This window comes from Macrosteles quadrilineatus, unplaced genomic scaffold (genome assembly GCF_028750875.1).
Source record: "Macrosteles quadrilineatus isolate MER2022 unplaced genomic scaffold, UCM_ALF_1.0 Scaffold_3__2_contigs__length_128488019, whole genome shotgun sequence".
NCBI classification, from domain to species: domain Eukaryota; kingdom Metazoa; phylum Arthropoda; class Insecta; order Hemiptera; family Cicadellidae; genus Macrosteles; species Macrosteles quadrilineatus.
Genome location: NW_026542596.1, coordinates 66508079 through 66532468, shown reverse-complemented (window position 1 = coordinate 66532468; position 24390 = coordinate 66508079). Strand labels below are relative to the sequence as shown.

General features: G+C 37.3%; 1 protein-coding gene across 1 annotated transcript in view; it reads right to left on the bottom strand.

The window, feature by feature from the left end:
• Positions 1-24390, bottom strand: part of LOC128989693 (cadherin-99C-like) — a 131672-nt gene that overhangs the window by 71101 nt on the left and 36181 nt on the right. Inside the window, exon 3 of the mRNA XM_054411691.1 lies at positions 2371-2410. Within this exon, the coding sequence (XP_054267666.1) occupies positions 2371-2373 (3 nt within the window). The 5' untranslated portion in view covers positions 2374-2410. The remainder of the gene's footprint in view (positions 1-2370; positions 2411-24390) is intronic.

Sequence of the window (24390 nt, the reverse complement as noted above, 5' to 3'; positions counted from 1 at the left end):
TACAATAATAACAACTATTTTGATCTAATCATACAATTTTGACTAGTCACCCCCGATCACCATCAGAATCCGAGACTGAAATTAAATAGTAACATTTTAAAAAGAGCTCAACAACTAAAGTCTGGGTGTAACGATTTTGTTATGAGAAGACTGGTAAGCCTGGCTTAATTGATTTAAATAAGCTGATTTTAAAACATTTTCCTTATGTAGTTGGCAAGTTGGCAGCGCTGGTGACGGCGTTAGCAGAATCAATGAAGTGGAGAGAACCGGTCCAGAGTGTCCTGATCTTCACAACAGCACGAGTCCTGCGCCAGGATCAGGCAAATAAACTGTGCTGTGTGAAACAATGACTCCGTTCATCCAAGGGTTACAGTCAGTATTTCGTCACTAAGGTTAAGTAGGTATTTTCTCCCTTGCGTACATTGTTCGTATATTTTAAAGTATATTTCCAACGTTTCAGATGGCGATGTCATGGGTCATGGAAGAGACGCCGTCAGTAAAACGTTCGTTCAAGTTCCCGAGAATGAGCGAATCGTCTCTTGAAAAGAGTGTTTCAAATATCTAATACAAGCTGCATTGTTGCACTACATACATAGGACGAATCACAACCGTAGGATAAGCTGGTAAATTATTTTTCACCACACTATGATGTTTTTGGCTGTATTACATACGTTAATTGGTGGCTGAAAGTTACGTTTTGCTGGCCATGCCAGCTGTCATCGTAATTTGGGGACCGAGCAGGTTTTTACAGCCCGGGGCCGCAAAATCAGCTGTCCGCTTATTTACTTACAACATGAATGCATTTTAAATACTCAATCATAATCCATAGCATTGCAATAGAATTGTGTTATTGTTACCGTTGCCTGGCAACTATTTATTTTTATTTTTGCTGATTCCTCAAATTATTTCTTCACATAACCTTAAAGTTGTAGTTGTGTTGACTATCAGTGTGCATTATTATAGTGGTGAATAGTGGTAATAGGGTATAGTGTGGTGAAAAATAGCGTTCGTACCACGGACCGAAATGGTTTTGCAGCTCTCGATCGATTTAAGTTCTCGACTTCGTCTCGAACTTAAAAAGTGTCTCGAGCCGGCAAAACCTCATTTTCGGCCCTAGGTACGAAATATACTATTTTGCTATTGTACTCGATTCCTAATCAGAAGGTCGCCAGTTCAATGCTGAAAAAAGTCAGTAGCATTTTGATAAATCGAATCTGGAACAAGCAATTCTAGATCCTTAGAAAATTAAACCAGAAAATGCCTGATTTCGGTTGGTAACCAAGGAACACGGATAATTTACACCTATTTACTCTTGTCCTGCATTCATCGTTTGCTTGAAATCCTATTCTCATCTAATAACGTTGACAAAGTGATCCTAACGTTTTAACGTATGTTCAAGAAGACTCAGTGTAAAAGGGAGTAAAATGGATACACACTTTGGTGGACAAATTCTTTATGAATAGCCCAATAAATCAACAATTTGAACCATACTAATACCATAACATTGTTTAAAAAAAGTTTGTTTTTACAAGCTAAAAAGTTCAAGAATGTTATGTTAATTAGGTATCCATAATATTACAACCCACATCTAAATGGGTTACTTTTGAATCTGAAAAAGCTGCCACGATGGAACACGAGGTCATGCATACATTTTACCGACAATTTATCTTCTTCAATGACAAAATAATACTATTCAAAAATACTTAGCATATGTCTTGAAACCCAAGATCAACGGATAACCTCAATATAAGAGCAGACCGCCACACTCAGAGTCGGTCACAGTTTACCGCACGAGATCTTACCGTTGACACGACCTCCCCCTCTAATAACACAGTATTAAATGTTACATGCGGCCTCTTGGTCTGATTATTGTAATTGCTCGCCTCAGGCCATCTTTGGCTTAATGTAATTACCCGACATTATTACATTAAGCCACAGTACGTGTAATGCGCTATGCTGCCTGATAAGTGGGTCGCGTTTCTTAAGTGCCTTCACCAGCTTTATTGGTATATGGCATTTTACAAGTTGGAAATTCCTTAGGAAGTGCTGACGCTTGTACATTGGTAAATCGGATGGCACTTTAATGGAGGCCTATGTGGACATTTGGTGGTTTGGGTCGTACGTGGATTAATATATAAGTATAGTTTAAATTTTTGCTTGGCTTTCAGTGGGAATGGGTTTTATCATCAAGCGTTTTATCGCCGAGAATCTTAAATTACCATACATAAATGGATTTAAGTTTAAAATGTGATGTGAGCTCCCTTGACCATTGGAGACTGGCGAAATAAAAACATTGGGCTTACATGATAAAATTACTGATCTTAACTAGCGGGACCTTTGTAACAAGTTTTTTTATAAGAAAAACCTTACCATTTTTATCCGGCTCAAAGGAACGTTTTCTCCATCAGTTCTGAAAAGATAAACAGAATTAGAATTCAAAATGGAACATAGAGTTTATAGAGGCTTAAACTATTCGTATGGAAACCTTACATAGCCTATAATAAAATGTTTGAAAATGCATAACATTTGTTATTATAAATAAATATAGTAATCCACATAAAAAGTTGAGTCTGCCTAACAATATCTTCTCCCATCCACTTTAGAGCTTCTTACTTCCACAATAAATCGTTCTAAAACCAATTCGATATCACTGCAGCTACCCGTAGGAAAAAGTCACAAATTTACGAAATACCAAACCTAACAATCTACATACAGTACTTTTAACATAACCGAATAAAAATGAACTGATTATAAGAGCTCGAGGAAGCAATAAAGGCTGGAACGTTTAGGGTGTGGAAGCGTGGAATCGCCCAAACCCCTAATGACGGCTGAAGGTGGCCTTGGTCCCGCAGTAAAGCAGTGATGGTCCCAGTGGCCCAAGTGGTCTCAGTGGTCCCATAAACACAGCTTGTCATTCAGGGCTGGGCAGACATCGAACACTGACCGAGGCCAAGCTTGTACTCAGACTTCATATGCTAATTATTGTAATGCATTCCTCGGCTCGTCCTCTGCCTGAGGCACCCTCCATTATCATCCCTGTTCCTCCTTCTTTACTGTTATTCGTTCCTGATGCAAATTGCAGACTCGTTCATTAGCCAGCAGATCTGCGAAGGCTGACTGTCTGTTGCATTGGGTCATGGAAGAGACGCCGTCAGTGAAACCACTCGTTCAAGTCTCCGGAATGAATGAGTGAATCGTCCCTTGAAAAGAGTGTTTCAACTACAACTAAACTGTGTTACTGTACTGTCACTGTTTTGCGTCGTGGAAGATACGCCGTCAGTAAAACCGTTCGTTCAAGTTCCCAAACGAATGAGCGAATCCTCTCTTGAAAATCTTGTTTCAAATATTAAAAGGTTCTTTTAATACAACGACAACTGGACTGTTTTGTTACTGTACTTTGCGTCGTGGAAGAAACCACGACACAACGCCACCAGTAAACCTGTTCGTTCAAGTCTCCGGATGAATGAGCGAATCTTAGAGATTAGAGTGGTTTTAATTGCTTATGGCTTTGGGAGTGAAACAACGAGTGTCGTTAACACTATTCACGCGAGTTGCGTACACTACTTTATCTAAAACAGTGTTTTAATCACTAAAAACCACTACTCATAACTTCTAGTAGAGGTTATGTTTTCATTCATAACCTCTCATTGCCACTGACGGTGATGCAACGAAACATTGTACCAAACACTTGCACCACTCAATAATTAGATTGTCCTGAACAGCTGATTAGTTGAAGTTTGAATCATTACAATTTTACCTCTTCTCTCTTAATCCTTGAACCTCATCGGTCCGATACCCGTGTTGTTATGAGTAAAACTATGCTGTTATGTTTTTAACGACACATCCAATACAGTTTTTAAAAGTGTAACGATTTCTGTGGTTCTTTAGTATAGGAAGGTGCATGGATTATTCAAAGTATAATAATGTCATATTCTTTAACTGCTATGGAATAATTATTACAGAATGTGGCAGCCTATATAACAATGTCTGTAAAATTGAATATGTATATGAAAGTATTGGGCACATGGAAAATTTTTAAACGTTTGATAGGGCGATGAAGCTACTTCTCATGGGATAGGCCTACTGCAATTATTCCAACAAATCAACTGTAAATTTTGAAATTTATGGAAACTGTTCATAAACAAGTTAATGCGATCAGTTCGATACGTTCCCTTCAATCCTAGCTCATAACGTAACATTACCTCAGACTTGAATCTGACAACGCTGCACGACTGGTTACACTTAGCGGCGTGTTCACTGCAGAATTGAACCCTGAGGCCTTCGAGCGCATAAACAAGGAGGATCACGTAGTCTGGTCGCCGATTTATCCCGTGTTGAACATAAAGTATAAAACCCGCCAATAATTTGCGTGGAGCCTGGCTTCCCGCCAGATCTCGAAGGTGTCGTTCGTTACGGGAAATGATCGTCTACCAGTGGCGACACTGCACAGAGGATTATGGGGGATTCCGCTACTAAACTGGTAATGTTTACTGTAAAGAGGCGTCTAGCTCAGGAACAGCATTAAAGATGCACTCTACGTTACTTTTACTTAGATTAAGTCTTCGGGATTAGTTCACATCATTCTTGATCAACTAGTTATTATTATACAGGTCTCTAGTGGTTTAATTTAGACCAATTTAATTGAAAGAATAAGTATACAGTGACCTTCGGCATAGTGTGAATAAGTCAATGTGCCCCAACAGCGTAATGCACTCGATGAAAAGTCATTAATATAAACTGTAATCCTGAAACCTGACAGAGGCTTAAGTAAGTTACTCAACTGGACAGATTGGCAAATATGTGCTAAAACCACAATCAAATCGTAAACATTTCTGTTAGTGTGAAATAAGATCATTAACTTAACACAGGGATTGCACGTTGTAGCGTCTCAGCATGTGTGATAATGGAACTCTAATATACCTACTCCAACACACTCTGATTGAAACTCGAGAAACTTTGCCACTACTTTAAAGTAGAGTATTGATATTATAAACTAACATGTTAGACTAATGTTCCTCAATCCAATACTAGACGTCTGCGGTCTTCAAAACTTTTAATTTCAATCAGAAATGTCCAAGCAGTTCATAAATCAAGAGTTTGAACATCCGTAAATAAACCCGTCTGCTTGTAAGGAGGTCCAGGGTTTAATCGCCATATAATTGGCCACTTGTCGGGTTCAAGCCACACCTGCTTTCCCCTGTGCAGCTTTCTGGGTCATCACGCTGATAAATTTACCGACGCATTCCACTGGTCTCGGTAGGCACTTTCCCCTCGTAGTCGTCCTCTCCGATGACCACGACTCTTCCTAGTGTTTCCTGGTAGAGATATAAACCCAGTGATTCCTGGTCTTGTTCTGCTCTTTCCGGTAGGATAGATATTTCTTTCCCACTGTTTCCTGTACGAGGTGAGGTCACTATCAATCCTAGGGATTTCAGAGCTCTTGATGGTGCTTTTCTGTAGACCTGTGAGAGTGCAGATACTCTCAGCCCTAATTCCAAAACAACTTTCTGGTATTTTCTGTAAAATGTATAGGACCCTTCCTTATGTTTCTTGTAGGATATGTAAAAGCTCACATCGTCAAAGTTTCCTTGAAAAATAGGAGAGCATTCATACTTGTCCGTAGTCTCAAAGTTAGATAATGTTTTTGGGTAGGTCCTGTATGGTAAAGGGATACTTCACTCCTGATATTTCCTGTAGGAAGACTGGATACCCCCAAACCTACGGATTTCTATTTCTGGGGTTTCGTGTTTGATATGTAGACACTTCGACCACAGTGTTTCGCAAAATCTTCGTTCTGTAGGACTTTTTACTATTCTTTTCGTAGTATGATATCGTAGTTTATCTTGCACCATGGCAATTTGTTTCTAGTGTTCCATTTCAGTTCTTTAGGATAATGGTTTATTATGGTGTCAGTAATAATTACAAGAACTGTTTGCTCAACCATGCTACACGCATTTTCTACAAGCATCAAAGTATAAACTCGTGTGAGCGTTTAAAATCTGGGTCACCTCTCATATATTGGAGTATATGCACTGTTTACTGCACCATTATTCAACCACACAAATCCCAGCATTACACATATTTCACAAAATATCTCCACACAACCCGTTTTCAGTTCACGATAAATGCTTCCAAATCCAAATACAGTCAGTCCAGTCCAATCAGAAGTGTCATAAACACGACTCGCTCGTACTTCTCCTCATTATCGAAGCGGAGCGAGTGGGTTACAAGCGATATTTCGCCCACCCAAAGCCTCCTTTCACCTCTGGCTCCTTCGTCAAACTTTTATCACTTCTTTATAATTTATCGGGCACTCCAGTAGACGCTCGTTTTAGAGAGCAAAAACGTAAAATAAGTTTGACTTGAAGGAGTGACGCCGGTTACGACACTGGTAATGGCGATGGAGACTGAAAATATCGTAAATTAGACGCATTTTTCTTGGTAATGAAAATATTTATCGTTATGGTTGGGCTTTTATGTGGTTCTCGCAAAAAGGTCTTAGACCGTAATTCGCTACGGTAGCCGGCTGAACCGGTCATACGGTCGTAGGTTATTAGTGTTTCGTCACGCCAAATCAAATTTATTTTATGACAGCTGCTTAGTATAATTTTAATCTAAATTAAATCAGGGTAGCTAAAAAAGTAGCCTTATAATGTAGAAAAAATAAGCGTAAGTATATGTTGTTCAGTACATTCATCTTTAGGACGGTTTCAGATGAAACAATAGCTCAAACGTACAATTCAGCAAATGCGAAGGCAGAGCTGAATGTCTACATCAGCAATGCCAATGTGAGGACCTCGTCAGCACTCTGACACTCAGCACTGCATCAGCAACAGCCCAGAGGCGAGGTCAAGGCCTGGAGATTGTTGTGAAACTTTATCAAGGAGAAACAATCAAGAAAATATTTTGTCTGTTGATACAGTTGCTTATGTACATGTTATAGCTCTTAAATCTCCAAAGAAATTTGAGTCATTTTTTTTGTAAATATCTTTTACGCTTTGACCCATCTATTACTTCTTCATTTTATTGGCTATATTTTAAATCAGTGCACATTAAAATTATTTTTTTGAAGTTCATTGTTGGTGATGGTGAGTTAATGTTGTTCAAAGGTTTATTGCGGACATTTTCCATTACGAATGTAAAAATTAATACACAACGTTTCGGGATCTGGAATCTGATCCCGTCCTCAGGTGCAAAAAACTTAGCTTTTTGACTGCTGCCCTCTGTAGTGTATTCCAACTTAGGTCGTGCGTTTGTGTACTGTTAGTTGTATTGTGTTAGTTAATTTTTTTTTCACCTGAGGACGGGATCAGATTCCAGATCCCGAAACGTTGTGTATTAATTTTTTCATGATGGAAAATGTCCGCAATAAACCTTTGAACAACATTAAAATTGTTGTTAAAAATTATGTTCACACGAACTAGTCTGTAAAAATATAATGTTTAGGTCTTAGTAGTAGACTCTAACTAGCTTTGAAATGGCATATATTTTCACAGATTATTTGTGCAAAATCTCTAGATAGTATGGTAAAAATAAACCGAAAATCAACCAAGTTGTAACCTCCTGTCAGCAATTTCAGGTTCCCAATAGCTCAAAATACATCGTAAATTAAGGGTTATTACGTTAAATCTCGTCTTATATAATTTCCAAGCCACTTTTAAGAAAGCCATTATTTATCTACAACAGAAACATATTGATAATTATAAGTAAACAATGTAGACAACTTTAAGGTTAAACTGTTAAAAGTAGCTGAAATATATTTATAAATATATGCAAAATACTTATGTTAATAATTAATTAATGGCCAGTGTTTCATCAGTTTCAGAATAATAAGTACTACTTGTATGGTGCAAAGATAGGTTTTTATTAACAATTAGTAGTACTGATGCATCACATATTAACTAACCTGGATGAGATATTCTAAAACACTGTATAATTGATGGAAACGACCAGCAACAAAGGCATTACTGCACAGTAAAGATTATGTCCCTATAAAGGTAACTGTACAGCTGTGACCGTGATCCTCTAACGATGTTTACGGATGTGTCAAGGTCTGGGGGATGAAACGGCAAAAGTAACTCCTTGACCTGCAACGGGAACCGTCTACGGTGCAAACCATCTAAACATCTAAACATTGCAGTCTGATGCGGTAAATATGTTCGCTAGTGGTGACTTATTTTCTGGTCATATTGTTGAATATTGTCGAAACAAGCAGTGGAAAAGTCTGAAGCGACGTCGTTGTTGTTTTAATTGCATTTTACTGGAGGAACCACAATCTGTTTATTATCACTAGAGGTCGTCTGGTGGTCGAAAATTCTACCAAAACTATGTAATTTACAGATCACGAATACTTACAGACTCCTATATTTTTACCCAACGCTGTAAAGAAAACATGTGATTGGAAATTCTTTCATTTGTAATGATTCTGTTTATATTTCGTCACCAGCATAGCAACCCATAAGGGCCATGTTAATTTTGCACTTATTTTGAGCCTATTTTAATTTATAAAGGTATTCTGCAGGCAAATATCTTTCTAACAGTATGCATAGATTTTGCCTGCGTTGCACACGAACTAAGAAAAAAGGTTTTAAAAAACATGTTTGTCTATTAATATATAGTATATGGGAGTTCGTATGCGAGGAAACATTTTCATTCAATCCCATAAGCGACTTCGGACCGTATTTCTGGTTATGTAACATGAAGAGTATTCCCTTGTACATTTCAAAAACTGTAAAAGTTGTTAAATATATTAACGTAACCTGTATACAAGTTTTGGACGTGGATTCCGTAAGTAGAGTAATGTGTAAGCTCAGAAGTTCAAAATAACAACCAAAAATTAGTAAAATAGCCAGTAAATTTGTGGTATGTTCAATGTAAATAAATTTAAAAAATTTTAATCAGATGAGTGCCATACAATTTAGAGGGGTATACTTAAGAGTTTGTTAAAAGAAAATTACAATCAATACATTTACAATAGATGTTAACTTATGATTCTTCAACTTCTCGTCCGAACTCCGAGTGCGACACACTGGCCAGGGGTGTCTGGCACGTACAGTCTAACCACAGGTGTGGTGACCAGGAAGACAGGGTACAGTAATCTCTTGTTTAGGCGGTGACGGATGAACGGGAGTGCGGATAACTGGAGGTTGATTAGATAGGAAGTTGTCCGTGACTGTCTCACTGTCTCTTTCTCTCTCACTCGAGGTTGAATGTCTCAATTTCACTTTCTTGAAATATACTGACCCATTGTTCATGTCAGACTTGTTAGTTTCCATGATTATGTTCGTTGCTAGCATTATTATACATGTAGTTTACAATATTCCACTGTTTGTGTTGATTTTATATATTCAGAAATTGCCGCAAAAAAATGAAAATCTAAATTACAGACTCCCACAAAAGTGTTACAACAGAATTTTGAGAGCTCAGTGCGTCAGTGCGTATTTTGGATAATCAGCTCTAACCTCTTGTCCCTTAAAATTTGTTATATCTAATGGAAAAAAATATTACAAGAAATGAATGAGTTTAATTTTATAGTACTACTACTACTAACTACTATACTACACTATAGGGGTGGTATGGAATGGTTCTATGGTTCTAGCACGTTGTTTTCGAACTATTGTAAAGTTCTGTCTATCGTATTACTGTACTAATGTCTTAAGTTGTAAGTCGAAGGTTGTATTTAATAATTGATCGGTTAGTGAAATATTAATCATTAGCATTATCAGAGAAAACTATTTCACTACTTGTAACCAATTAGGATTTTTTTAAATACGAACTTCTCGAGAATCGATCATAAAAGTGTTAACATATTTTGAGTTTAATCAATCAATTTATAGAATTTACAGTGCATTTCTTCTTCTTCCAGATTTCCCGAGGTTCGTATTTTTTGTACGTAGATTTATGAGTGTCTAATACTCTGCTGTCTAGCAATTAAACTAGGACTAAACATTTAATTGAAATGCCACGCGTTTACAGCCATCACTTGGATACTAATACCTGGACAGTGGTAATAATTACTGTATTTCACGGAGACTGGCTTAGTGGGTCAGCACATCGGGAATCGGTTATACCAAGAAAATAGCTGCTAATCGTCTGCTAGAAACAAGACTATTTATTTTTACGATCAAACTGAATGAGTCTAGTCTTGTAATAATGATATAAACTTTATTATCGTCTGAAAACGGTTGTTAAGAAGGGCGTTACTGTTATTAGGGAACCCTAGCAAACTACCTGGGGGAAATAAGCTCACTAAAGGAACAGTGCTGTTAAGTTTTTATTATTATTTAAATGTATTAGTTTTTTTAATCATAAAAATTTTAAAATTGTTTTTAATGATGTTTAAACTGTTTCCTTTTTATATTTTTTAATAAACAAATTACCACTGAGCTATTATACGACCTGATAAATAAAAATACAAATACAGCTCCCCCGTAACGCCTTTCTAGTCCAGATCCAAGAAAACCAAAATTTTATTCGAAAAAATAATTCATTGACATAAATTAAATGAATTATCGTAACAAATTAATTCAAACATAGTTGTAAGAGAACTGTATATTTACCGTTTGCACTTTGGACTTTATGACACGACTTTGGGCAACTTACAAAGTTCTCCTTGTTAAGGTGTCGAACCGATTGTTAGCTAACATACATTGAATTAAAACATATATTCTAAAAGGCAAAATAATTTGTTTATGGATATAACTTAATCCAAAACCCACAAATACAATGTTTGCGGACTAACAAAACAAAGCGCGCACGTGAAAGTGAAGAAGAGCGATAAAAATCATCCGTTGTATTGGCGGGTATCGTGCGGAACAAGATTGGTCACACTGGAGGTAAATGATTGCCAACATTGCAGATGCTAATTCCGCGGAGTCAGACGCATCTTAGATAGAATCTTCAGGCCACGAGCCGACAGTACACGCCGGGCTCGAACCCGCGGCCTCCCGCCCACACGGATCACGACCGAGGGGGCGGATAAATAAATGACTCGGTATAATATACACCTACCACTCGCCTAATGAACACAGTTCATTGTGGGGACGACAGGATATTTTGCACCGGGAGAGTGCCTATTTCACGGTGCAAGGACTGTTTTTCACGAGGGCAAATTGTTATTCACATCGAAGTAGAGTGTTATTTGCTGGTGCAGAGCATTACTAATATAGTAACTGCTCCAAAAAGAGTAAGAATCTATGGCACTGCTCTGATAAGAATAAGGGCCTATGGCACTGTTCTGGAGAGAATGAGGCCCCAAGGTAGCCCTACTGATCCAAAAATAATAAGGACTTTGGACCCTGCTAAGAGACTTACGACACTGCTCCGAAAATAATAAAAATGCACTGCTCCTGACAAATGTGCTTGGCTAGGCATCGCTGCAATACTCACTTCTTCACAAGAAATGGACACTAGTTCGGAAATTCAATCAAATATTTCTTGCCGTCAAAAATTATTTATGATTATTTTTATTTTTGACACAGGAACCAAATAGAGATGTTTGTACCCTATACTGTATTCAAGGGGTGACTAAGATGAGACTATGTTTAAGCTATAGTCCGATATTATCGCACACTACCACACCTAGGTGGCGCCAAACATGGATAAAAATCTGTCCTAAATCGCCGTCGTCCGGATTTGGTGTCAAGATATTTTCGCAAGGTCCGTCCTCAATACTAAATATACCAACTAAACTATTGTGAAACAATGCGGGGGGATGAATGTTGTGCTGTAAAACTAAAGTGTAATTGATAGAGTTATACGGTTACATTACCCCACAACCTGTTTCATATTGGTAACTCTCTTGTACTAGTAGAACCTGAAGTGGTTACACAACCCGGGGGCGAAATGGCAAACGATACTTTGCAAATTAAATTAGTGTATTAACAGTTTCAATAAAGCTATTACCATAAATTTTGCTCAACGTCCTTTTTCGTTGAGGTCTTGTCTATATTTCAAGTTTAAATTGCTTCATTCCAAAGGTTAAACTGGTATTCAGATAAATCACCATGACCAATCATATTTAGATGCAAAACAGTCGTAAGAAACTCCCTTGGGCGAGGCGAACCTACCGCACTTGTCCGAGGTTTGATGAATCGTATTATAAACATACTTGTCCTAGGGTACTGGCAATACAAGTTCATGTTATAATGGTTAGGGGTTTGAATCATTTAGATATGTTGCTTTTGGCAATCCTTAACATACACCTGTGACCTGTAGGCGTGGATTATGTTCAGTAAAATGTTGCTTTACATTTAATTAAGGAACGTTTGTCGTTTCAGCAAGGGACTATACAGATCGGTTAGAAATCTTAATAATCATCAATGATGGTAAAACCTGTGTTACTTCAGCGACCCTCGATACTCAGTGGTTCAATGCCCGACTTACATCAGTGGTTCGATTACTGACAACGTAAGTTCTCCTTCAAGTAGAGAAATATAGGTCTCTTACTACACAAAAAAAGAATATCTCTCACCTCAAAAACACTTTCAGTTAAATTAAGATTATCCACGACACAGGCAACAATATTCTGTACAGGCCTGGCCAGCTAAGGCGCTACGACTGGTCAAGGTCCGTCTAACGGCACATTGATGTGTCTAGTGTCCATCCTCGTCAACTTTATGTGCAGCGTTCCTCTATTAAACGAAAATCAACAAAAACTGGCCACGATCAAAGTGGCAAGCCGATACGTCAATACAGCTATTGTTGGCTACAAAGGCCCCTAGAAGGTATAATGATCCCGTGGTAGACTTGTAATACGACGCCCAGGGCGACACATTGTCCGACGAAACGATCTAATTGAAATTTTGCGCAAACAATGGGGACGGGTAATAATAACGGAGTTAATAAATCCATTAAACCGCTTAATGGAGGGAAGTGCGAAAACTGGTTAAATAAAAAAGACCAAGCCGGATCATAAAAACTTTGCATGTAATTTTGGTCAGGACTTATATGACGAAAGGTTAGGTTTAGTTTCTTTTATATCCTCACCTTTTCAAAAAAATTTCTCATTCGAAATAAATGTATCGTATAAAATTGCAGGCAGTAAATGGGTCTTGACCAAATTTGCAAAGCTATGAGTTTTAAAATTTAAAGCGTTACCAAAGACAAAAAAAATAGTGTAGGAAAAACATTAGTAAAGTACGGTAAATAAAAAATAATGTGAATAGTATGATAATCAGAAAGTATATCCAACTTGATCAAATATACCTTCAGTGAAGTGTAATATGCATGCAGCACAGTACATAGTATGCATTTTTACTGCGAACACTCTTCCTGTCGGAAAAAAACAGTTGTCCCATAGTCAAGTTTTTGTATTAGGCTACCTGTAACTACAGCTTCTTAAAACTTTGTTCTCGTATGTATGATATAAAAAAGTACAAGTTATTGATGAGCCTTAGTATGCTAATGACCCTGTAACACAAACTATGTATAGAAAAAGCTATGATTACTGATCCTCAACAAAGGAGCGAACCAGATTGATTTGCTTGACCATCGAGGCGAGGTCGTGAAGGTCAACGTGGTTGTTTGAATTGGTCGGGTCTCAAGTTTCGTCGCGGACAACTCGTTGAAGTTCACAAGTCCAATACATTACGATGACAAGTTAGCGACTTTCCAGATCAACAATGGGTCATTTCGCCAAAACCAACAGCCAAAGGCACCGAGCTGGGTGTGGCGAGGTGATATATTTCTCAGACCATTCTTCATCCGAACAATTGGCAATTCAACAAATATCTCAAACCCTAATTCGTGAAGTTTGACATGACCGGGTGTGGATAACTGTTGCTGGACCACCCGTCTCGTCAACACTCTGCTGGTTACTTTGTACAGTGGTTTCTTGGTGTGAATATAAATTTATGATATTGCATTTCAAACTGTTATTGCTGCAGGTTATATATTTTTCTTTTAATACTCGTTTTATTTCATATTTGCTTCAACCTGGACACTTACTTGAATAAACAAGTATATGGAAATAGAGTTTTATTATTTATGCAAAGTTCAAATGCAATGTTTGACTGTACGTTGCACAGAATAAACTGGACAGCACGATGTTCTTGAGCCAAATACTTTTATTCAAAAAGAGGCTAATAATATTCAAAATATAAATCGAGCCATTTTACGAGCAAAGGTGTTTCCACAGACCGAACACGATAAAGTTATTCAAAACAAGTGTTGAACCCGCGCCAAACACCTATGACGGTAGCAATGTTAAGATGTTTGGTCCCGTGTCTTCATGTTCTGTTGTCAAAACACTTGCTCGCCCAGCATGCTAAAGTCTTCCCACTTCCCACATGGCTACAACAATAGCCTCCCAGATCTATTATGCATTCGAACCCATGTGAAACCATTTTTGCGACCATCTTAAATAATGAATGTCAGGATACATGGCACAACATTGTATGTATAGCTCGCAGGGGACTACATTTCCATGTGAATCACTCAGGACACGCCCTGTAAAGGTGGTATGTATTTGGCGACTGTACTTGTGTTTGGGAAATTGTAAACTACATGAAGGATGGTCATATTTTGTACTGTATAAGAACGTAGGTATGTCTTCTTAACAATAAAGAAGACAGCAATTTAGTGAACTGTCAACCATCACGGGTCTAAAATTTCGTTATTATTTTTTTATCCACGTCTTTGGTGATTTTAGGATTTTAGTCGGGTAATGTTCCAAACAGCGCCGTTCAGACAATAAGCCCTTTAACCACGGGAGACAGTCGTAGCAGACCCGGCCCACTACACTGGCCACATCTTACGTATTTACTGTTTTTGTAAGCGATTATTGTTCTACAACACTAAATTAACCACTCCTCTACCAAGACAATCATAATTCATCTAATTATTACTATCCTTTGGATCAAACAAATCAAATAACAAACTATAACAATTAGTAGAAACCATTAACTCTTGTTACCTATTATTTCAAACAATGTTACACTTTCATCTTTTTCGTGTTGTTTTATAGTTTTCCTTTGATTATGTTTTGAAAATCAAAGAGCAGTTGTTGTAGTTGACAAGAACGAATAAACCCACGTAAAGAGTTAAAAAGCTTTAGGTTTAGGGCATACAATCTATTTAGTGTAAAGTCTCTCCCTGGTTTGATAGAAAATTCTCACGCCATTTTATGTCAAGATATTGGGAATTCAATCGGCTTTACAAGAATTGTGAGTATGGTTCAGCAAAATAATGGAAAAAAGTTAACTTAACATATTGTAAATGTAAATTATGAATACAGTACTTTTACGACCTAAAACCTTTGATGTTCAGTTAACATAGCAGTCCCAAACTCCACACCTTAAAAGACATTACAAAAGTATTTTGAAGCGTGAGCTTATTCTCATCAGAATAATTTCAAGTTCGTGAACCCGAGGATATTTTCCGGTGAAAATCCATTGTGTGTCGGGGAGAAAGGACAGTGTTTGGGCGGTCCTGCGAGGCTAATAACACTTGCCGACATTTAAACCGCGATAAACCTTGGGACGCGGTCGATAAAATGAAATTTGAATATCGGGGAACGCCTTACTGCGATACTTTTTGACCCTGGAAGCGAGGATTGAATTCTCAAATCAGTCACGGTGTAGTATGTTGACCAGATCTGGGAGGGGGGGAGGTAAGGGCACTGTCAAGGACTTGTCAGTTTCACATAAGTGGAACAGCTGATAATAACCAGGTGCTGAGACTTATCAGCTGATTCTAAATCACAGTGTGCAATGCGGGCACGAAGACAAGTCTAATGCGTTTCATCAGGAAGTAAACAGCTGTTGCAGCTGTCAAACTTTATGTTTTGCGTGATTATTTAAAAATTACCATGAGTTATCATCTGGACAGATTTTACTTATTCATAACTTTTTATATGTTAATTTTAAATTAACACAACGTAGTGGGTCAATAAACAAGCTGTTTATAGCAAAGGTCCCATAATAAATAAGCTATTCCTGTAGGTTTCCTGAAAATATTTCTATATGTTACATAATATGTGTACAGTATATAGAATAAGCACAAGAAATATTATACATTTATGGAAAGATACAATCAACAACAGTACAGGAAACTAACAAGTTCATACTACAGTTTATATGAATTACAACTTCATATCATAAGAATAGATTCCAACATGTGATTAATATCTTATGTCAAAATGCCGGAATTAATTAAAAATATAATATCCGTCAAATAAGTTCTATACCATAGAATTTACCTTACCTTAGTGTGAGCTGTTTATCCTACACCTTTTATAGACTATAGTGTTTTGTGGTTGGTTATTATTTGCATGTTATTGTATCATCACTTGACTGCTATATAGTGCATATTTTTTTACTGCTACTCTCTGTAGTGTATTCCAACATGGGTTGGGCGTTTGTGTATTGTGCGTTGTAATGTGTTAGTTAAGTTTTTCACCTGAGGACGGGATCAGATTCTAGATCCCGAAACGTTGTGTATTGTTTTTTACTATCGTGATGGAAATTTTCCGCAATAAATCTTTGAACAAGATAGAATTTAAACCTGCATAACTAGTGATACCAGCCTTAGTAATTGAAACCTCCTTTTGAAATGAGCGATATCAAATATTTATATCTACAAGATCAACAATAAATTTGTCAGGGTGAATCAAATCAACATTCTTTTTAATCAGAAAGAATTTAAACACCGTGAAAATAAATCTAGCATAAACAGTGGTACCAACCTTAGTTATATATTGAAAGCATTTCTTTAATCAGCGATATTAAGTTGTCATACCAGATAAAATATTAACGAGCAATTTGTCAGGATAAATCAAAACCATATGATATCAGAGCCAGAAGTTGAAGACCGTGACAGTGATACTGGCATTTAAATAGTGGTACCAACTTGAAAGCATTTCTTTAATCAGCAATATTAAGTAGTCCTATAAGATCAAAGATAAACTAGCAATTTGTCAGGATAAATCAAAACCATATAATATCAGAGCCAGAAGTTGAAGACCGTGACAGTGATACTGGCATAAACAGTGGTACCAACGTCAGTAATGTGTCTGAAGTAGCTGTACCAACATACAATTACTTCAGCAAGGCTACGTTGATGTATGACCAAGACTGCCTTCCTATTTTGGACTTGTGGTCACTGTTAGCCTTGGGTCGCACCTTACTGATGCTTCCTTGTCTGTTTTGGAAAAAGATTAACTACTGAAGCTGTTGTGCTGGTGTTTACAAAGGGGTAGAATGTCTCTCCAGACGATGAGACGAAGTTTCGAAAAAAGAACACTCACTTTTGAACACTCATGCAGACAAGACAAAACCCCAAGTGAAGGTAAGTTGAAGCCACAACACATTGCGTAACGTGTAATAGTTGAAGGAAGGTTGATGAAAACGGGATATGCTGTAAACACTACTTTGGCCTACAGCGCCATTAATCTATGAGTAATTGGCCAAGCTACCGTGGGAACTATGATTACGTTTGGTTAAGGAAAACAATAATATTTACTTGATTTTTGTGTCACAGTCCTTTTACGGTGTGCGTTTTCGCAATGATTATTCTAGGCTCACTGTTGTGATCTCAACCATGCACTGGAAGAGGACTAAGCTCTAGAAATGCCCCAATACCATCATCACCTACCGTAACGTCACGATCACCTTAAGGTAGAAGCTATTGATTGGAGTGTTTTAAGCCAGCTCAACCTCTCCACATCAATATTGACGTATGCTTCACGTTTGGAAATTACCCCAAAGACCCACCCAAAAACGATTCCCAACAAAATTCGCAAACTCAGTGAGTTTCAATCTTCCGAATCTAAGGTCAAAATCTTCCCATGGATGGCGAATCTTGCAAAGTGTGTCGAGCGTTTATGTAAATGTCTGAAATGGCATGTGGGGTCCTAAATCCGCGCGAATGACTGAATACGGAGACTTTCTCTGAGATGCCGCGCTGCTCTCTGCTCGCTGACGACACTCTCAATTAGTGGCTTGCTCTATATGACCTTTGAACTGGCGGGTAATTTATGTGTGGTGTTGTGCCACCGGCGGACTTGTATTGTGACTGCCTCCACGAACTTCATACTGTCGTGGGAGTGGAAACCGACTGTTAATTATTGTCGGTGAGAGTGTTTAGAGAAAATGGAAGTGACTTTAAGGTTACAAGTTGATTGGGTCTTGGCTAGTACTTATCAAATGGCTAGATATCTTTGAGATTTGCAAATTCTGCAACTCAGGTAAATCCTTTTCATTTCATCTTCCATCCGAGCCTTACATAGTATATTTCAGAAGGGCCTGTCTAGCCTGTGACACAGAATGGAAAACTCTTTTGTAAATCGTTGCCAATTTTGATTTTTACGATACACTAAAACAAACCAGTTCAATCTAAAAACACCCCTACCAATGGTGCGTTTGGAAGGGGCAATAGAGCGTTTAGCTGATGTTTAAGAATTGTCAAGACTTATCAACCGAGTTATTCATCAAAGCCATTTTGTCTGAGGAATTTTATATGGTGCTTGGGTTTTCAGGTGGAAAAAGGTAAATACTTTAGCAAACTCCTAGTAACTTAATTTTATGAAAATCCACCAAATGACAGCTTCAGTAATATTTTCTGAATATGACGTCAAGAATAAATGGTATTTTGTACCAAGATTGAATCAACAGATTCTTTTTTGAATTCTTTAATGGTGATTTGTATTAGAAACCCATTACTTTAAACAGCTCTATATGGAAAAATTTATTGATCAACGTTGTGAGGTTTGACTATTTTTGTCTTCTTTTATGATGTATATTTCACCACACACGAACTGTATCACTCCACGATTTGACGTCATAAATCGTGTCGGTTCGTCCATAAACATGCGAAAGTGGGGTATCGCAGGTGTGATCTGTATATTGCCACTGGTCTATATCTGTTGACATATCTACAGTGTCAGCCCACAGGGGACCCGGCCCACTACACTGGCCACATCTTACGATATTTACGGTCAGTTCGATTTTTATGGTCACTACCGTTTACACTACTGTCCGATAGTTCGATGGAATCTCGTTCCGGATTTGGTATCTGGTCTAGCGTTTCGGGGATATATTAATCTACATGGATTAGAAAGGCGTATGCGTCTCGTAGGTTGTAGAAGGAACGTTTTGGAGATGAAGTGTTCGATGGTTCAAAAACCCCTCGATCAGTTAGCTGGATTGGCATGATTCTTTAAAAAGAGTAGTATAAATATTTTATCATCATCGACTCTCATTTTAAGGCCACTTTTCGGTTAAACAATGTATTCATCGTTGAATGCACTAAACTGAGTCACATTGATGACGGATCATGATGAATGTTTTATAGGACTAAGCAAACTTGAATATTAGATAAATGCGCGTTGTGATCAAATATTACAGTTATCAATCAAATAAGCTTAAATTTGTTTTATTAGTCATGTAGTGTCAGCATAAGAGTTAAGAGTTCTAAAATAATTCGCAACGGGTAAAAAATTTACCATTCTCTTTCGATTACATAGTCAGCACTTAGTTCTCTTGAAACTGCAGCTTTTTAAGACGGAGTCTAGCTCTTACATCATCAAACATTGAAACACAACATATAACTCAACCGATTCTAAAAGCAAATCTCAAAAATGGACCTCTCACAATTTAATTTGTTGCAGTTAAAACCTGTTCCAAGAATTGATTTAAAGTGGAAATCTCGATTAATCAAGCCGCAAGTGCACAAACCAGTCGGCGAAAAAAGTGCATAATTAGTGGTAATTCATTAATGACACAACAAAAGGACACGAGTAAAAGTTGTTTGGCAAAGAAATGCAAGAGAGGAAAAAGTGGTAACGTCGATCATAACGAGCAATTAGACGAGAAGTTGGGCAGTGTTTGGTGGCGCATTAGCACTAGATTTTGGCAGGTGACGCAAGTCGAGGTGGTGACGATTTGTCGGTGAATTAAGGTCAGTTTCACATCACATGACAAATGTGCGGCCCACTTTGGAGTACGCGAGTGTTTACAAGCCTCAGCCGTCCGGAGGAATGTGAGTCTGGTGTCTGGAGAGGCCGAAAGTTCTGTTGTGTGTCAAAAAACCTAACATCCGCATCCTCTGTTATATACAGTACAAACATAGTTGTGTTGAACAAATCCTATAGCTCGATAAATCAACTCTCTTTAAATTGTCATATTTGTTAGATGTGCCACGTCGAAGTGAATGGTATCGCTACGGTTGAGAGTAAGAGTAATATTAGTATAGGGGGTGAATATTTAATCTGTTCTTACGACTAATAAATTCAAACTGCTGGCAGTAGTAACTGCAATGTCATACAACGTCTCTTTATATTCTATTCACTTAAAAATTCCATTAAGCATATTTAAAAATACCCCCGCCGCAGCAAACCTGCCGACTAAGCGAATTTCCATTTGTCTTAATTGATTTTCAATTAAATATATTTATTTTAATAACATTAGGTTTAACGAGTACCTAGGTTTGCTGCTACAAGGAAACTAATAAAGTGTGTTTTTTTTTTGTAAAATATTGATAGCTTAGTACAAAATAAATAAATTTGATCAAAATACAAAATATTTCCATAAACAAGCAAACTACAACATTTGACAATATTCTCCATAAGAATAACATGGGAATTTTAAATTTACAATTTTTTTTATTTTCTCTGTTACTATTAACCGAACAAAAATACTTTTATATACTAAATTAATTGTTTTTTTAAGCTCTTTAAAAAGGTCTAAAGAGAAATTGGGAAATTTTGTGTTTTGAGGGTCAAAAGTGAGAAAAACCAATTTTTACCCCATAAGACCCCCCGTAAAGCCCCGTTCCCATGGTCCGATCATGCTGGTTCGCGAACTCATTCAAGTTTATCCCGCTTTACACCTTTAAACCAAATTTCATCAAAATCGGACAAAAATTACTCAAGTTATCGCGTTCACGGACGTATATATATATATAAGTCTATATATATATATATATATATATATACATATATAAAAATTTGAACGAATGGTGTTTTTGGCCTCTGGGGACATCAAAATGAAAAAGTAAATTGGTCTCGGGTCTATTTCTTACCGTGCCACCTACGGTAATAGCTACTTCCCTATAGGGAAATTCGCTAAAAAAAAAAACTATGTAGAAGGTACAGACAAGTGTACTGATGACTAATTTATTGAGACGAAATATGCAAAATACGGTTGAAAGAACGTATGTTTATTGCTTTCTACAATTAATTAAAATATCAAATAAATTATATTAAATTAGATTACAAACTGGGAAGGTTGAAACTGAGATAATGCAAATGAGTTTCGGTGTGAACAGTTCCATAATATCTTTTAGCAATCAGATATAATGTTTAGTAATTGTTTTGGTTCTTGAAAGATATTTTTACGTTAATACTGAGTAAAATACTAATTAAGAAGACGTTGGTTTTTTTAAGTCATCTACTTGGTTTCAAATTGATTTAAGAAAATATATAGTCGACAAAATTATTTCATATTAATGCAACTCTTTACTCTACATAAATCAATCGCAATGCTTGGATATTTCTCTAAACAAAGTCATTACTGACGTAATAAAACAAGTAATACAATTTCAATCTCGCCGGTAAATAACAGTAATTTCCGACCGAGTATAGTAATCATAACTCGTTGATTTCTTCATACGAATCAACCAACTAACAAGACGGCAATCGCTGCTGTGATTCCCAGAGCTTCACCTCCTTCTGTCAGGATTATTTGCATACAGACAGACCAGCTGTAATCTACTCCATTGTCCTGTGTGTCCTGGGAGTCCTTTGTGTCCCGGAGTCCTGGATACTGACGAGGGACGCCTCTCCTGGACGCTTCTAATCCTTTCTGTAGCATCTGACACAATCATACCCGAGTCAGGATTAGGATTAATGTGTTTGTGACGTATGGAATTGGATTGGTTATGGGAGGATTGATTATAAATGCTTTCCACTTACACGATTAGTTTAAAGACGTGATGCTAATAGGTAAAGAAACATTAAATATAAGTGGGAAGAAATATTAAACATTAAAAATAGTTTGTTTATACTTAACCAGTAAACTTTGAACCAGCAGAATTACCAATCTTGCATAAGCTATTAAATTGCTGCAAAACTTATCGAACCTGATTAAAACGTAGAAATGCTATACTGTAATAGGGGATCTAGCAAAAAAATTTAAAAGATTTCCTAAAATCTTTTGCTTTTAGAAATGACTGCTGTTTGAACCATCAGATAGAATGAGCGTTGGTCTAGAAAGGATTTATTTGTGGAAAGATTGTGACTAATCTTAAAAAGGTTCTGGAATTCCGGTTGTTCACTTGACTCATTTGTGTGTTGTAGAAAGTGTTGTATCGATTACTAATACATACGTTACTTTTAAAATTACGCATTCTTCCTTGGTTGATCAAACGACTATTCAAAGTTACATTACCTGATTTTCTTGTGAATAATCCACTCAAGCGTACTCCTAAAACTATCTGTTTTACATACTGTAAACCTAGTAGATCTCCCAAGCAATGAGGGTTCTCACTAAGAATAATCCTTCCAGTCCCTCAAACCAGTAACGTAATTTTCTTACATAAATTTTCAACATAAATACACTCCATTACCAACCGTGTGGTAGACCGGTGCATACAATCACAAGATATCAAATGCTCACACATTCAATGCCTATAATCAAGGCCGGTTCACAGTGCACCTCGGCAATCAAGACTGGTTCACAGTGGTCCTCGGGCGAGCCGCTTAACAATACCTTCATCACGTGACTTAGCGTAGATTGCTCGTATCACGCTAATTGCTGAACAGCTGATCTCCAGGTCTGATTATAGCATGTCAATTACTGGGCAAGATAAAGTCTTCCATTAATAATGTTTATGTCAAATATTTTGTCATTCGTAAGGAATGCGGTAAAATGTTACATGTCAATGCATGATTGGGTTAATAGTTACGTTGTTTCCCGATTTTCTTCCAATCAGGTCTTGGTAAGAAATAACAAAACTCTATTAAACAGGTTCGCCATTGTTGAAGCTGGCAATAACGCAACAATATAACACCTGTTTTAATTTAAACTTTATAAGCTACAAAATATTAGCTACAAATGTATTGATTGTGCATTAACCATGGAAATACTAGAGGGTGAAGAGTACATGTCGTTTGAATTGACATTATTTTTAGTAGGAAGAGATCTTTAATGTAGAGTTCTTGCTCCTCTATAAAAAGACCTACTTACTTTTGTTTACTTTATACGTGGATGGACATTTAGACACACCATGTATAAGAGGTTCAATGAATTGGATGTTGGTATGGGCGTGAATTAAACATACTCCCTTGTAAATAAGCCACTCTCATGGATGTCCTTGGACTATACGAGGAAGATTTTAAAGAATGTTTCAATTCAGTATAAGAAACTTAAGATTGTTTTTTACTAGCTTTTTCTTGTCATCCCACGTATCATAGACCTATGTTTACCAACTAATCTATTTCTTGTTCTAAGGAACAATAATTGAAGAGTGTAACGCACACAAACGTTTCCCCATGGAAGCGTGTCCAAACTTAGTTAAACATGAAACACTCGTAAAACATGCTTACTATTGTACAATACATTGAGAGGCTTACTTGCAGTATATAAGCCGATGCATGTTACATAACCCAGTTTGAGTGCATGTGCCGGGAAGGGGGCGACCTGAGTGTTCCCAGTAACCAAGATATTTCCTACGGGAAGCTGAGGTCACGCATCACGAACCGCTGTAGGACCTTGTTGGCGATGGTTCATTGATCACACTATACTGTATTTGACTATCTGAAGACTACCGTAACCAAAAAGATTGAATTCAAGTTTTTTCTTGGCTCTACCCTCCTTTTATTTATCCGAAAGGGGTGGCCTTCTTCAGGGTTGTTATTTTTTTGTGGGCGAGAAGCTGATGGACTGTGAAACATGCTGTCTTCGGTTCGAGTCCCGGTTCCGTAAAATAAATGTAGTACAGTTCATTTTCTTACTGTTCCGACTCACCCCTTTCTTTACAGGTTTTTAAAGCCCACATGGACAAATGAAAGGTTAAAAAATGCCGCTTACCTCTTAAAAATAGAAGTCTCTATTTTAACTTAGTAAAGAAGACAAGGACACAACAACTTAAAAATACGTGGAACCATTTAATACCTCTAAACTATACCTAAAGCCATTAAAAAGATAAGAAACACTCGGAGTTCCAATGGACCTTTTATTTCACACTACGTCCAGTTCTTGCTCAACCCCAGACTTGTTTGAAACATTACACCTCACACGGAGTCCTGCCGAGTCAAGACAATTTATATTATACCCTGCGAATCAATCATTTGCCCAGTTTCCAAACTAATGGTTTAACTCTGCTCAGCCCACTTTGAGCGAACCTTGTAGGATTATCATAGTTACTTTACCGGTCGCACCAGCCGTACAACTT